The sequence below is a fragment of the Ictalurus furcatus genome, chromosome 24 (genome assembly GCF_023375685.1).
Source record: "Ictalurus furcatus strain D&B chromosome 24, Billie_1.0, whole genome shotgun sequence".
Classification (NCBI taxonomy): domain Eukaryota; kingdom Metazoa; phylum Chordata; class Actinopteri; order Siluriformes; family Ictaluridae; genus Ictalurus; species Ictalurus furcatus.
Window position 1 is genome coordinate 5,069,231 of NC_071278.1, and position 13,886 is coordinate 5,083,116.

The 13,886-nt window shown below is 39.0% G+C and overlaps 1 protein-coding gene across 1 annotated transcript in view; it reads right to left on the bottom strand.

Annotated features, from left to right (window-relative positions):
* Positions 1–13,886, bottom strand: part of rapgef5a (Rap guanine nucleotide exchange factor (GEF) 5a) — an 82,653-nt gene that overhangs the window by 54,597 nt on the left and 14,170 nt on the right. The window contains exons 3-5 of the mRNA XM_053612502.1: positions 8,018–8,127; positions 7,149–7,270; positions 4,447–4,609 (exon numbers count right to left, since the gene is read on the bottom strand). Of these exons, the coding sequence (XP_053468477.1) occupies positions 4,447–4,609; positions 7,149–7,270; positions 8,018–8,127 (395 nt within the window). The remainder of the gene's footprint in view (positions 1–4,446; positions 4,610–7,148; positions 7,271–8,017; positions 8,128–13,886) is intronic.

Below are 13,886 nucleotides of genomic sequence, written 5' to 3' on the forward strand. Positions count from 1 at the left end.
TCCCACTCTGCACATGTACACACACCTCACTTGCCCATCTCTGCCTATATACCTCCCTATCTCTCTCTCTCCAGATACCTCTCTCCCCCACTGTCTATAATGTGTATACACCTCTCTTGCTCCCTCTCTCTACGTCTCTCACCCAAGTCTCTCTCTCAACTTCTCTCACCCTAGTCTCTATATATACACACACCTCACCTGCCCACTCTCCCTGCATACCTCTCTCACCCTTCCTCCTTAAATACTTTCTCACCCTTTCTCACCCTCCCTCTCTCTCTCTCTCTCTCTCTCTCTCTCTCTCTCTAAGCGGTGTGACATTTTCAGTCCAGCTACCAGTAACATGGCATGTTCTAACACTACCCACAGGACTGGAGTTCTCATGAAACACGCACACACACACACACACACACACACACACACACGCGTGCACATGCACACACACGCATATACAGATATAAACACATTCACAATACATACAATACCATTTTAAAAATGCATATTGAAAATATGTATCTTATACACATGCACAATAAAGTCAAATTCACCCAGTATGCACAGTAAAACCCCACGTGTCATCACGTGAGAAGAAGATAAAGAAAGTGACAATGAAAATGAGTGGGGGAAAAAAACTGGTGAAATCACTTATCACACCTATATCAGCATGATCAGGAAGGTGTAAATATCACTGAGGGTTCACAAGCTGAGGTCGGAAATAAAACAGCCACGTCATACACAAGAAAGATCCAGAAATACGTGTCTGTATTTGCGAGCACGCGCGTTGGGGTGGAAATCACATGACTGTTGACTGATCATTTTGCTTCCTTCTCGAAATGAACACTTGAAATAAATACAATAATCCGCTGATACATTAAGACCTTTGAAACTAATTAGTAAAACTAGTATTCTTATACTCCAGAAATACTCTAGGTTTAAATCAGCTTATGTTTTATGATAATCTAATAATAAGATATTATTATATTCTATTACATTATATAAAGTTCTAAATATGTTCGAGTTAGCTTCAAAAACAGAGTGAATAACATGCTGATCTGAGAGCAGTGAAGGACACACAGCTCTGTCTGGGGATGACGTCACACACTGACCCACATCCAGCCGCGGTGAATCATTAGTCGACTGCAAACACAGCGCATGAGCTGGTGTCCGGCACAAGGTCAGACTTGTGGAAGCGCCTCCTTAATCTAACACGATAATGCGCAAGTGTTTGTGTTCACACCGCACTGTATGTCATGTTTGTGTCTTTTTCACATATGATCAATATAGTATTCAGACTGATTTTTTGCTTTACCCTGTCAAAGAATGAGAGAGGTATACGAGCGTGTTTTTTTCTTTTCTCTCCCGGTTTTCCCGTCTTTCTTCTGTATGATGTGTTCTCTTCTCAGATGGCTTTTGAAATCCGCAGAAACATTTACACGTTCATTAACAGGCTAAAGAAAATGAGGAGTGACCTGTTTCTCATTTTCGTTTTGCATGGATGTACCGCAAGTGTCATTATTTCTGCTTATGACCCTGTTTACACTTTCATGCATTTTTGAGTCTCACAGAACGAGGAGTAAATCTGGATAGGGATTATCACCATAATAACGCACATGCAGAAGCTCCTAAAACAGATGTTTTAAGTGGATTTAAATACACTTTATTTAGCTTGATGTTATGAGTGAAAAGAGAGCAATCATGACCTCATAATCAAATCCACCATACACTAATTATAGAACACACACATGTATGCATTAAAAAAAAAATCGCTCAAATTGCTAATTAGTGATTTATACAGATGCCACTCGTGATCTTAATATTCTAATGTTCTATCTGGGTGAAGAATAAATGCCACTTCTTGCCAGTATTTAGATCACTAAATGCAGTAAAGGGAAACAAGTATTCAGACACTTTTGTTTTGGTTATTTAATATTCTTCCAGTGCACCGGTCAGCCATAACATTAAGACCACCTGACTAATATTGTGTAGGTCCCCTTTTGTGCCACCAAAACAGCTCTGACCTGTCGAGGCATGGACTCCACAAGAAGGTGTGCTGTGGTATCTGGGACCAAGACGTTAGCAGCAGATCTTTTAAGTCCTGTAAGTTGCAAGGTGGGGCCTCCATGGATCGGACTTGTTTGTCCAGAACATCCCACAGATGCTCGATTAGATTGAGATCTGGGGAATTTGGAGTCCAAGTCAACACCTTATACTCTTTGTCATGTTCCTCAAACCGTTCCTGAACAGTTTTTACAGTGTGTCAGGGCGCATTATCCTGCTGAAAGAGACCACTGCTATTAGGGAATACCTTTAACCTGAAGGGGTGTACTTGGTCTGCAACAATGTTTAGGTAGGTGGTACGTGTCAAAGTACGTGTCAAGGTTTCCCAGCAGAACAGTGCGCAGAGCATCACACCGCCTCCACCAGTTTGCCTTCTTCCCATAGTGCATCCTGGTGCCATCTCGTCCCCAGGTAAGCGACGCACACGCACCCGGCCGTCCACATGATGTAAATAAAAGCGCGATTCACCAGACCAGGCCACATTCTTCCATTGATCCATGGTCCAGTTCTGACATTCGAGACATTCCAGCTCGATCTGTCCTGCTGCTCGCTTTATTTCTGTGCCTAAACTGATCTATGCAGTATTCCCTGTTCACTCGGTGTTGTGCTGTTTAATACAGAGAGTCTGGTTACACATTTAGCAAATTTATGTCTAAGCAGCGTTTTCTCTGGCCAAAGTCGACAATTATCTATGCGGCAAAACTTTTTTAATACCACAGCTGTGGGGGAAAAAAGGATCAACACAGGACATTGATTATATTATGCAATTGTATGAGCTGATTTGCATATTACATGCAGTGCAGCAATTAGATTTAAATCCAGTTTCCCTGCAAGTGTAACTTCACCGTGTTAAAATCTTATCAGGACACACTCCAAATACAAGATGCACAAAATGAAGAAATGTAAACATGGTCTCATAATCCATCCATCCATTTTCTGTACCGCTTATCCTACACAGGGTCGCAGGGAGCCTGGAGCCGATCCCAGGGACCATGGGGCACAAGGCGGTGGACACCCTGGATTGCAGGGCTCAATCTCACACATACTCACACACTCATTCACACACTACATACAATTTAGAGATGCCAATCAGCCTATAAGGCATGTCTTTGGACTGGGGAGGAAACAGAGTACCCGGAGGAAACCCCCGAAGCACGGGGAGAACAAGCAAACTCTGTGCACGCAAGGGCGAGGCGGGATTCGCACCCCCGACCCTGGAGGTGTGAGGCAAGCGTGAAAATATTGAAGATAAAAATACACGTACCAAACTATAGAAAGTACTTTGCAAAAGATTTTAAAAGAGTGTTCCAAGCTTGACTGCTTAATGCAAAGTGGTATTGAGGGTCACAGATTTGAATCACAGTAACAAAAGGAGGCGTCAATACTTTTATTTCTAGAGGATATTTCTAGAAGGCTGACATTAGCAGATCCAAGGTCATGTGTTCGAGGTACAGTGAGAAAGACATTCAGAGCAATACACTACAAAAAGTGAGAAAATATTTTGAATATAGTTGAAAAATTTATAGAGTATTTCTTATTAGAGATTACAGCAAACCCAACAGATGATTATTAACCCTATTTCTAGACATATTTCAATTTCTAATTTATAAATATAGTCTTGTTCTGCATGTTGGTGGATCATTTTTCTGATTGTTATAGCACACCTATTATGGTTTGGAAACGTGCCTAATTTTGTTTTAGAGGTGTCATACAATAGATTTACATGCATCCAAAGTCAAAAAACACTTTAATTTGCTCATAATTTAAATTGCAGCATTACCTTGTTCCCCCAGTGTCACAAAAGACTCGTTAAATGATCCGTTCTAAAGGATTCATTCGAAACTCCTCCTTTCAGAGAGCATACTCTGCTCTGATTGGTCAGATGTCCCAGTCTGTCGTGATTGGTCTACTGTTGTCAGCGAGCAGCTGATGAAGACCAGAGACGGGGCTTTTTGTTACAAACCTATGTAGGTTAGTACAGGAAGTAAAGTCTGGAATCACTAACGACTAGTTTCAGCTGTTCAGAATCGTTTCCTTCATTTAGGAGTCAATAACTCAGATTGTCCTGCGCTTTGATTTGTGAAACTTTGCAAACTTTTTACAATCACAAACAGCTCCATAACGCTCCATGAAAGGTAGTATTTGAAAAACCATAATAGGTGCACTTTAAGCATTTAATTCTAGAAAGGAACAAAATGATCTGCCAATAGAATCAGAAAATATGAAGCTTGAAATGAGTAAAAGTGGCTAAAAACAGGTTATTATATTTAATTCAATAACAAATATTAAATAAATTTGCCCTTATTCAAGATTTACACTTGCTAAGATGCATTTTCCAGTGTAAGCCATGTGTGTGTGTGTGTGTGTTTGCATGTGCGTGTGTGTACTTACGGACTGACCACCCTGAACTGGACGTAGGGGACGAGCTGCATGAGCAGTCTGACTCCGTTCTGCCACTCCTCCTCCGAGCGAAACTCACAGCCCTGCGTGTCACACTCCTCGAAGGAGAACTGGTAGTATGTGTTGGAGTCTTCGAACACCACTCGCTGGTCCACTATACAGCACAGGGGAAGTCAGAGACACCAGAATAAATACTGTACACTAAAAGTGACACATTTGAATACTTACCGCACTCTTTGCTTTTCCATATGCTAAAATGATATCTTAGCAAGTGAAAATATCTTGAATATAACCAAATAATTCTTCTTATAAGACATATCAAGAAATAAAACATTGCTCTGCCTGTTTGAAATCTTTCATTCTTATTCTGTCTTAGATCGTTTTGATTTGTTCTAGAAATAAAGTTAGAACAATGGTCTGCCAATAGAACAAGACAAATTCAAGCTCGGAACTAGTAAAAATGTCTAGACGTCCGTTTCGTAATGTTATATTTGGTTCATTGTAATCTTATAATAAGAAATATTAAATACATTTGACTATATTCAGGATATTATCAGTTGCTAAGATGTCCTTTTTGCAGTGAAGTACCACACAGAGTGCTTTGTATAATAAAGTGTACCAAGCAGAATGCGTTAAAGGATGCCAAGGACCCTTAATTATCTAATAAACCCTTAAAGAACCCTTGAAGAAGCATTTTTCCTAAGAGGAACTGTAACCTGTCAGGATGACGAGCCCAAAACTCATCCCATCATGCATTTGACAGGCTGAAAACAGAATGTTAGAGCAGTAGAAACTGTACAGTCTTGTGCTGTAGAGAAGTGGAGTTGAGGAATGCTGCATTTAAGTGGGGAAAATCCATCTTGGAGTGTTAATCAGAATCCCAATCAGCCGTAGAGCTCTGATTTTCTGTGTTTGTATTCCCTCTCTTAAGATATATAATCCCTCTCACCTTGCTACTGTGCAAAAAAAAATAAATAAAATAAATATTAGGCGACTATAGGACGTCTTGGTGTGATTTAAGAGAGAAGCTGCAACCATTTTTAAATGACAATCTGGAAATGTTCTTGAGGCTCAACTGAAAAAAACTGGTTTCAGCACCAAAATGCTGCAGATCTGGAATTGCTTAAGGCTTAGGGGCGGAGCCAAGTAACTATACTTGTAGTAAAAGTAGCACACAAGTTATGATCACCATTAAAACCGACATAAACTAAAATATTGCTAAATAAGAAATCACTTCTCTAATTCTCTAATAAATTGCTGCTTCTCCCATTTTTATTTTATTTGTTTTTTTACTATTTTAAACCAGCCCTGTTTTTTCCCTACTGGAATACCAATGTGAAGTAGGAAAGCAGAGTACAGAACGTTACAGAGGTTTAGCACATGGATCTGTTTGGACTGTTAAAGTAATGTTTAATCAGATGATGCTAACAATTCACGGCTGGTTGGGCGCCATGAGCAGAGTCAATTGCCTGAGAGAAGAACATAATGGTATATAATGAGCTAGCCCAGGGACTGCTGATTTAGCTCTGAACACAGTATAATGATGAAGTTGGAATCAACAGGTCACTGAAAAAAAGCCCAGTGGTGTGGAGTGCTCTGCAAAAGCCAGAAAGGTGAAGAGGAAACAGGTGAGGAGTAATTCTATAATTCAAGTTAGTAAAAGGAAAAAATTGGATTTTTCATGATTTTATGGAGCAGTAATGGCTGGTTGGGCTAATGCCATATCTCCCTGGAGCTCGCACATGGTTTCCCACTGAAGCTAAGCAGCGTTGAGCTTGACCAGTACCTGGATGGGAGACCTCCTGGGGAACACTAAGTTTGCTGCTGGAAGTGGTATTAGTGAGGTCTGCAGGGGGCGCTCACTCTGTGGTCTGTATGGGTCCTAATTCCCCAGTATAGTGACAGGGACTCTATACGATAAAAACAGCACCGTCTTTCAGGTGGGACGTTAAACCGAGGTCCTGACTCTCTGTGGCCATTTAAAAAAGCATTGAATTTTGAATCGCCTGCTTTACGTAACAAATCGAGTATTTCTTTTTAACTACAGCGACACCGAAGGCACTCTTGACCACATTCAGGAATCAATATGCGCCGAATTTTGCATGTTTATACGGTTAAAACTTGGCTTTCAAGTTTTGCTAACAATGCTAACTATGCTAATACTGGCATTTAAAGCTCATAAGACTTCAAGATAAATAAAAAAAAAACAGGACAGCGAAGGCACTCTTGACCATCCTCATAAATCAGAATGAGATACTTTCACATCTTTACAGTGATATAACACCTAGTGCGCTTGAAAGTAAAGTAATGATGGTCCTTGCTAATGCTAACTCTAGTTGAACTACTGTAGGTTCTGGGGATGGAGCTTGGTGTGTATGGGTGGGGCTTAACTGTCATTTTTGACACATTTTCTATTATTAATTTTTTTCTTATTGAATAACCTGCACATCCATTCCCATGCTAAAACTAGGATTACTAGCTAAACACTGCTGATATTACTCAACAAATAATAACCTTGGTAAAAATGAACTGCACTGTCACGCATGTAGTGTGTAGGAAACAAGCATGCTGAGGTAAACGGTTGCTGTGCATCGTTCACTTGACGACGTCAGTTTCACTTCAGGAAAGGGCTACAAGCCAGACTAGTGTTAAGGCTAGCAGTCTGGCGTTTAGCCAGCATTAAGGTGAGTTACCTGAGTGCAGAATGCCAAGCTCCAGCAGCACCTGCCAAACCCGGGCAGCCATCATCCTGCACTGGACAAACACACACTGCTCCAGCAGCCACTGCACCAGCTCCACACCTACATAACTCCTCCTGCGCATGAAAACACACACACATACACATCACTGTCTCACACACACTGCTCCATCTTCCACTGCATCAAATAATCAGTGCTACAGTTGAACACGTTTCTCCTATTTACACACACACACACACACACACACACACCCACACACACAATCTTCAAGAAAATCAAGAAAAACAACACCAGTGTGTGTGTGTGTGTGTGTGTGTGTTCTATTGTCAACCAATAAAATAATATCTGTGGAAATGCCATTTATCTTATGAATCCGCATCTATGTTTCATGTTCACCATGTCACTATATTATATATATATCTAAACACTATAACTATACAGAGAACCACATCCAGAACACTCTACAAAATGCATGACCCTGAAGTCTGTACTTCCAGGTCAGGGAGCTGCTGATCCAAATCTCACTAGCCAATGAGAGTAAATCATTGTTAAGCCCCGCCCACATGAGAGATTTGTACCAGAATGGCAAACATAAACTTGCGGAGTGTCTGTGTTGAAATATTGAGTAATTTATTGCTAATTCGTGTGCTGATGTACATGACTGCTTTGTTTATTTGTTTTCTAATAGACAAATTTCTCATTTGTTTTAATCGACTTATGGTTCAACTGGTGCTACAGGATTATATGTTCAGCTGCCAGAGTCGCTACAGATACACACGTCAAAGTCACCAATGTCACGCGTACAGAGTGATCTGCTTTCACTACACAGCTACACGAACACGTCGAGACACGCATCCGCTCACCTGATGATCCGTGCCAAGTGGATCTTGTCTTTGGCTGGATACGGGCCGTGGGACAGAAATGCATTTCTAAGTGCGCGGCCTGCGCAGGGAAAACTCTGAGAGCATGACGGCTAACGAGAGAGAGAGAGAGAGAGAAAGAGAGAGAGAGAGAGAGAGAGAGAGAGAGAGAGAGAGAGAGAGATTTAGTAAAGTGTGTGTGTATAAAAGAGAGAGAGGGTGATGTATTCATATGTATTCACATTCATAAATAGGTCAAGGACAAACAGTGGTTTCAAAAGAACGGAATTAATATAATATTCTTTAAAACATAACAATAACTTGAACTTTTATTGAGTTTTTTTTTAACATTTAAAATGTTTGCCTTGTAATGCTCTCTGCTGTTCTGTGTGAAAATGTTGTTTCATAAACTTTCTTTTTCCGTTAGAACGTATAAAAATTCTTCCTGTAAACACCTTCACAACACAACAGAAAGGTAAAAAAATTATCACATGATATCACATCCATCTAGAGCTGCAACAACTAATCGATAAAGTCGATAATAATCCATTATGAAAAAGTTGTGTCCCAAATGAAGTGTGTACACTTACACTATGCATCATGTACTCTACCGTCTAGTGTGTGGAATTTAGAAAGGTAATATCATCTCAAATATAACACTAGTGGGTTTTTACTAACCGGAAGTATAAGCCACTTCCTAGTCGACGGCGCTTGACATGATACGCACATAATGCGACACCGCTAGCTTTAGCCTCAGAGTCACCGACACTGACTTTCTTCAGTTTACTGTTTCTGTCTGCGATACCTTTTATTCCCAACACGACCTCAGTCCTCATCAGGAAGAAAGTGTGCGACCTCTAAGTCCTCTAAGGCAGGGATTAAACACCACAGAGACGATTTATAAACTTTATAAAGTGGAGTTTGTGGCGCACGGAAGCATGACAGTGATGCGGTCGCAAGTTGCTTAAAAGGTTTAATTTAATTCCAGTTTATTGTCATTATATGGTGTATTTGCGCGCTTGCAGTGTAACTTCTGTTGTTTATTATAACAGAAGTGATGTGTTAGTAACAAGACTGCGATTCAGACGCGGTGATACAGAGTGTAGGGTAAGATCTGTAATGTCTCATTAAAACATTATGATCAAAAGTAAAATATGTCTAAAGACAGCGAGTAACAGAAACCACAAGGTGCAGTGAAAGGGAGTTTTTATTATTAATTTAGGACTGTAGTTTAATTCAGTGCTTTATGTGCATCCATAAAAAATAATGCTATCTATCTATCTATCTATCTATCTTATTTAGTTCGTTTATATAAGTACTTATGCATTATTTTTTTATGGATTCACAAAAAGCACCGAATTAAACTACAGTCTTAAATTAATAAAATATATTCTTGTGTGTGTGTGTGTTGGGTTCTTTTCTGTTTTGGACAAACAGTTGTGTAAAGTTTTAGTCTGAATTTAAATTTGTAACACTCAGTTTGTGGATTTTATGTTAAATAAACAAAAAAAAAAAGGCACTGAACGTTTGCCCCGCCACCATCCGATTAATCGGAAAAAAATAATCGGCCAATTAATCGATTATGAAAATAATCGTTAGTTGCAGCCCTACATACATATGAATCATCTTCTATAAAATGCAAAGGCTTTTTATGCACAAAGAAATAAAAAGAAACATCTCATCTTTGGCCAATAAGAATAGCAAAATTAATTAAAATCAAATTAATTCAGGTCAATTTTTGAAACAGCAAAGAAAACACAAAATGTGTTTTTTAAAAAGTGCCACAGAGATTTAACATTTATGTTGACCTTTTATGTTTTGTTAAACATCTACAGTGTAGAATTGTCCATTTATTGATTGCAGTCGAATCCTCAAATCTGACTGGTCATTAACTGGGTGATTCATTTTCTATAACAGCAGCTCTGACAGTCGTTCCAGTTACAAGCCAAATCACAGGTTTATATTAATACGCTCTAATATGTTATCGTTTCTATAGTAACAACAACACAGGGATGTGCTCGTCGGACACTCCACATAAACCTAATAATACACAGATTAAAACCTGCTAAAACCGTTCTGGAAAAGTCTTCAGCACGGACGTTTTTTTTCTCAGTAGCAAGCGGCATTTGTTTTGTCTTGTGAAATTCAGAAGAGAGAGTTTGGTGAGGGAGTGACTATAATATGTAAACTATAACATCAACATGTTTCACAAATGTTCCACAACATTAAACATAACAATCAATGGATAAAAAGTATGATGTGCCGTTCTTTATTAAATAGAAAATTGTAATTGTTGGCTAATTGCTATAAGCGGTAATAAGTGCAATAAATAAAACTCCTTATATAATCATTTTCCTCTATTACTTATATAATATTGTATAATGTAATATTCTGAATAAAATAAGAATTAGATTTATTCGTGTTCTGATTTACATAATTAATTTTTTTTAGAAGAAAAGAGAAATGACAGATTGGAGGATTCCCAGGACGTTTGCTTCATATGCTAACCGTAATCCACATGACCCAGTGATATCAGCTGCAGCATTTACACACACTGAGTATTACATCATCTGTGTCCACGTGTCCACGTGATGTGTGATGTGATGTGTGTTGAAGCGATGACTACACACATATACACATAACCCAGAAAAAAACCCTAAAAATGTATGCTGTTAATCAAATTGTTCAAACGTCAGTCATTTCCTCCTGATTCTCCGAGTCTATTTCTGCCTGTCTCTCTGACTGTGTCTGTCTGTCTCTGCCTGTTTATCTGTCTGTGTCTGTCTGTCTGTCTCTCTGTCTCTGACTTTTTATCTTTCTGTCTCTCTGTCTCTGCCTGTTTATCTGTGTCTCTCTGCCTGCTTCTCTGTCTGTCTCTGCCTGTTTATCTGTCTGTGTGTGTCTGTCTGTCTCTCTGTCTCTGACTTTTTATCTTTCTGTCTCTCTCTCTGCCTGTTTATCTGTCTGTCTCTCTCCCTGCTTCTCTGTCTGTCTGTCTGTCTCTCTGTCTCTGCCTGTTTATCTCTGTCTCTCTGCCTGCTTCTCTGTCTGTCTCTGCCTGTTTATCTGTCTGTCTCCCTGCCTGTGTCTCTGTCTGTCTGTCTGTCTCTCTGTCTCTGCCTGTTTATCTGTCTGTCTCTCTGCCTGTTTCTCTGTCTCTGTCTGTCTGTCTCTCTGTCTCTGCCTGTTTATCTGTCTGTCTCTCGGTCTCTACCTGTTTCTCTGTGTATGTCTGTCTCTGTCTCTGTTTCTGCCTAGGGTTAGGGTTTCTGCCTGTTTCTCGGTCTGTCTGTATGTTTCTGCCTGTCACTGTGTTTCTGCCTGTTTCTTTGTGTGTCTGTATGTTTCTGTATGTTTGTCTGTCTCTGTGTCTGTGTCTGTCTCTGTCTCTGTGTCTGTCTCTGTGTCTCTGCATGATTACAGAGGAGTACAGCGATGGGAATAAATCTCTCCAGAGATGAAAAGTATTGAAGGACAGCAATGGGCAGTATAAAGGTGGGAAATGAGATTATGGGACACCAGTGAGGTATGAATTTAAAGGTTTTTAACAGAGCCAGTAATCAGTTGATAATCAGTCTATGTAATTGGATCAGGGCTGAAATGGAATTTTGCAGGACAGTAAATTTCCAGGAACAGGTTTGGTGGGAAGTAACACACTCCATAACTCCATTACATACAACATTTGCAGAGCAGTATTATTAGGGGTAGTACTACTTCTTGCTTTTATATAACCTTTACATAATTTTATCACATTCAACCATGCTTTTTCTTCATGCTTCTACGATTCTCTCTCTTTTTTTTCCACTTCCTGGTCATATTGTGCACAATGCATCAGTACCAATCACTTAAGAGACAAAAAAAAAATCCTATTTTTTTCCCCATAACAATCCATCAGAATGCAATGGCATTTGAATGTCCTTTAAACGTCTTCTGATTTTTGACAGGTTTAACCTTTCTATCGTCATTTTCCACCACACAATCATATCCCAGCGGATAAATTCAGGGTCTGCTCATAAATTATTCACAGAAAAATTCTGTTTGAAAAAAACTGAAAATACCTGCATTACGATTTAAATTCCATGTCTTCAACCCCTTAAACTCTCAGCTTATTAGTCACTTAATTCATCTTAAAGCTTATTATTCAGTAAGTACGATGAATTATTCAGTAACTTCAGTGAAGCTAATGGGAATTGCGTGTCATTACGAGTGTGAGGAATGTAAGTCAGGACCCGCTGACGGCTCCTGGGAGATTCGGAGATTTAATTTGATGGATTTTCTGCTTGTTTTGTTCACTAGAGATTCATTAGTTTACTTTGTCAGTCACATTAAGTTCAACAGCAGCTCAGACGGATGAATTCATGGTGGAGACAGGGGCGTGGAGAAGTACATCCCCTCCAGACTGTCATGTTTATAACATTTAACATTGTTTTGACTTGTTTTATTTATCACTTTCTTTGTCATTTGTAACTGCTTTATTACGTTAATTTTTGTTTTATCAAGTTTACTTACATGTATTCGAACACTTTTGTTATAATCAGCTGCATCACAGGGTTCAGGGTTCTGCCTCAATTTACAACAAGTTTAAATAGAGTTTGAATGAAGATATAATGGTATCGAAGTAAGGAATAAAATATTTTGAGGTTTACCACCTCTATATTTACCACCACAAAGTTTAATATTTTCAAATATCAGCAGGTTCCTTTTACACGAACACAACGTGCCAACTTTTACATTTTTAAATAATTATAGAATGGCATGTCATACTTTTTTTTTTATCTATTTATAGTTACATTAAATGTTAAACTCTACTACAATACCCTCCGATTCACAATTAGGGATGAATTGGTAACCAGTTTCGTGATAAACCAGGATAAAATTCCCAGACGGTCAGTATTACCGTGTCACATTTAACTATCATTAAAACAATGATTTGTAAAACTCGCGGTAAATGCTGTCCACACACACCCAGCATGAGTCTGATGCAGGCGCAGCATGTTGTTTTTCTGAGCGTGAAAACATGGCGGAAGGCAGTGACAGCGCTCGGGAGATTTTCCAACCTACCAAGAGGACCAAATCCGAAGTGTGGTCATATTTTGGATTCTATAAAAATGCTGAGGGAAACTTAATAGAAGATGGAAACCCTGTCTGCAGAGCTTGCCAGAAGAACGTTGCTGCGAAAGTCACTGATTTGAGTGTGTGTACATTTTCTGCACATTTTAACAATACTGTGATAATACTAATAATGTTGATAGTTTTGGTCAGGATAATCGTGATATGAAATTTTCATACCTTTACATTTCTATTCACAATTTGATTTGATTCTCAGAATATTTGAATGAAGAAAAATGATGACTGAAAATAGTCCTTTTTTTATTTCTGGATCATAAAACAATGCAAAACAATGTGCTGTTTGTCTGGAAAAAATTAATACAGTAAAAAAAAAATGCTACAAAAGTTGGTTTAATATTGTAAACAAAATATACAACAGGTTCACCATATCTTAAAAATAAAATAAACAAATTTATAAATTCTCCCAAAAAAATTGGATTGAATAAGCAGAGTGTTTGACCCAGGGAAAAAGATCGACTGAAACATAATGAGCTCAGTAGCAGAAATAGAGTTCCAAAGTCGGCTAAAATGACCGATTTCCGTGGTGTCTTTCATGGGCACTGTCTACTGCAGTGGTGTAGAGACGGTGTTATTTGAAAGCTACTGAAGAGCTCTTTTAGAAGCTTATAACATGCTTATGTATCCACATAACGTATAATCTTTGTTGGTTATTGCAATCCAGACTTATCAGCCACATCACAAGTGCACATGATTTGCATCTTGTTAAAGAAATCTCGCAGGCTCACCATGAAAGAACATCCTC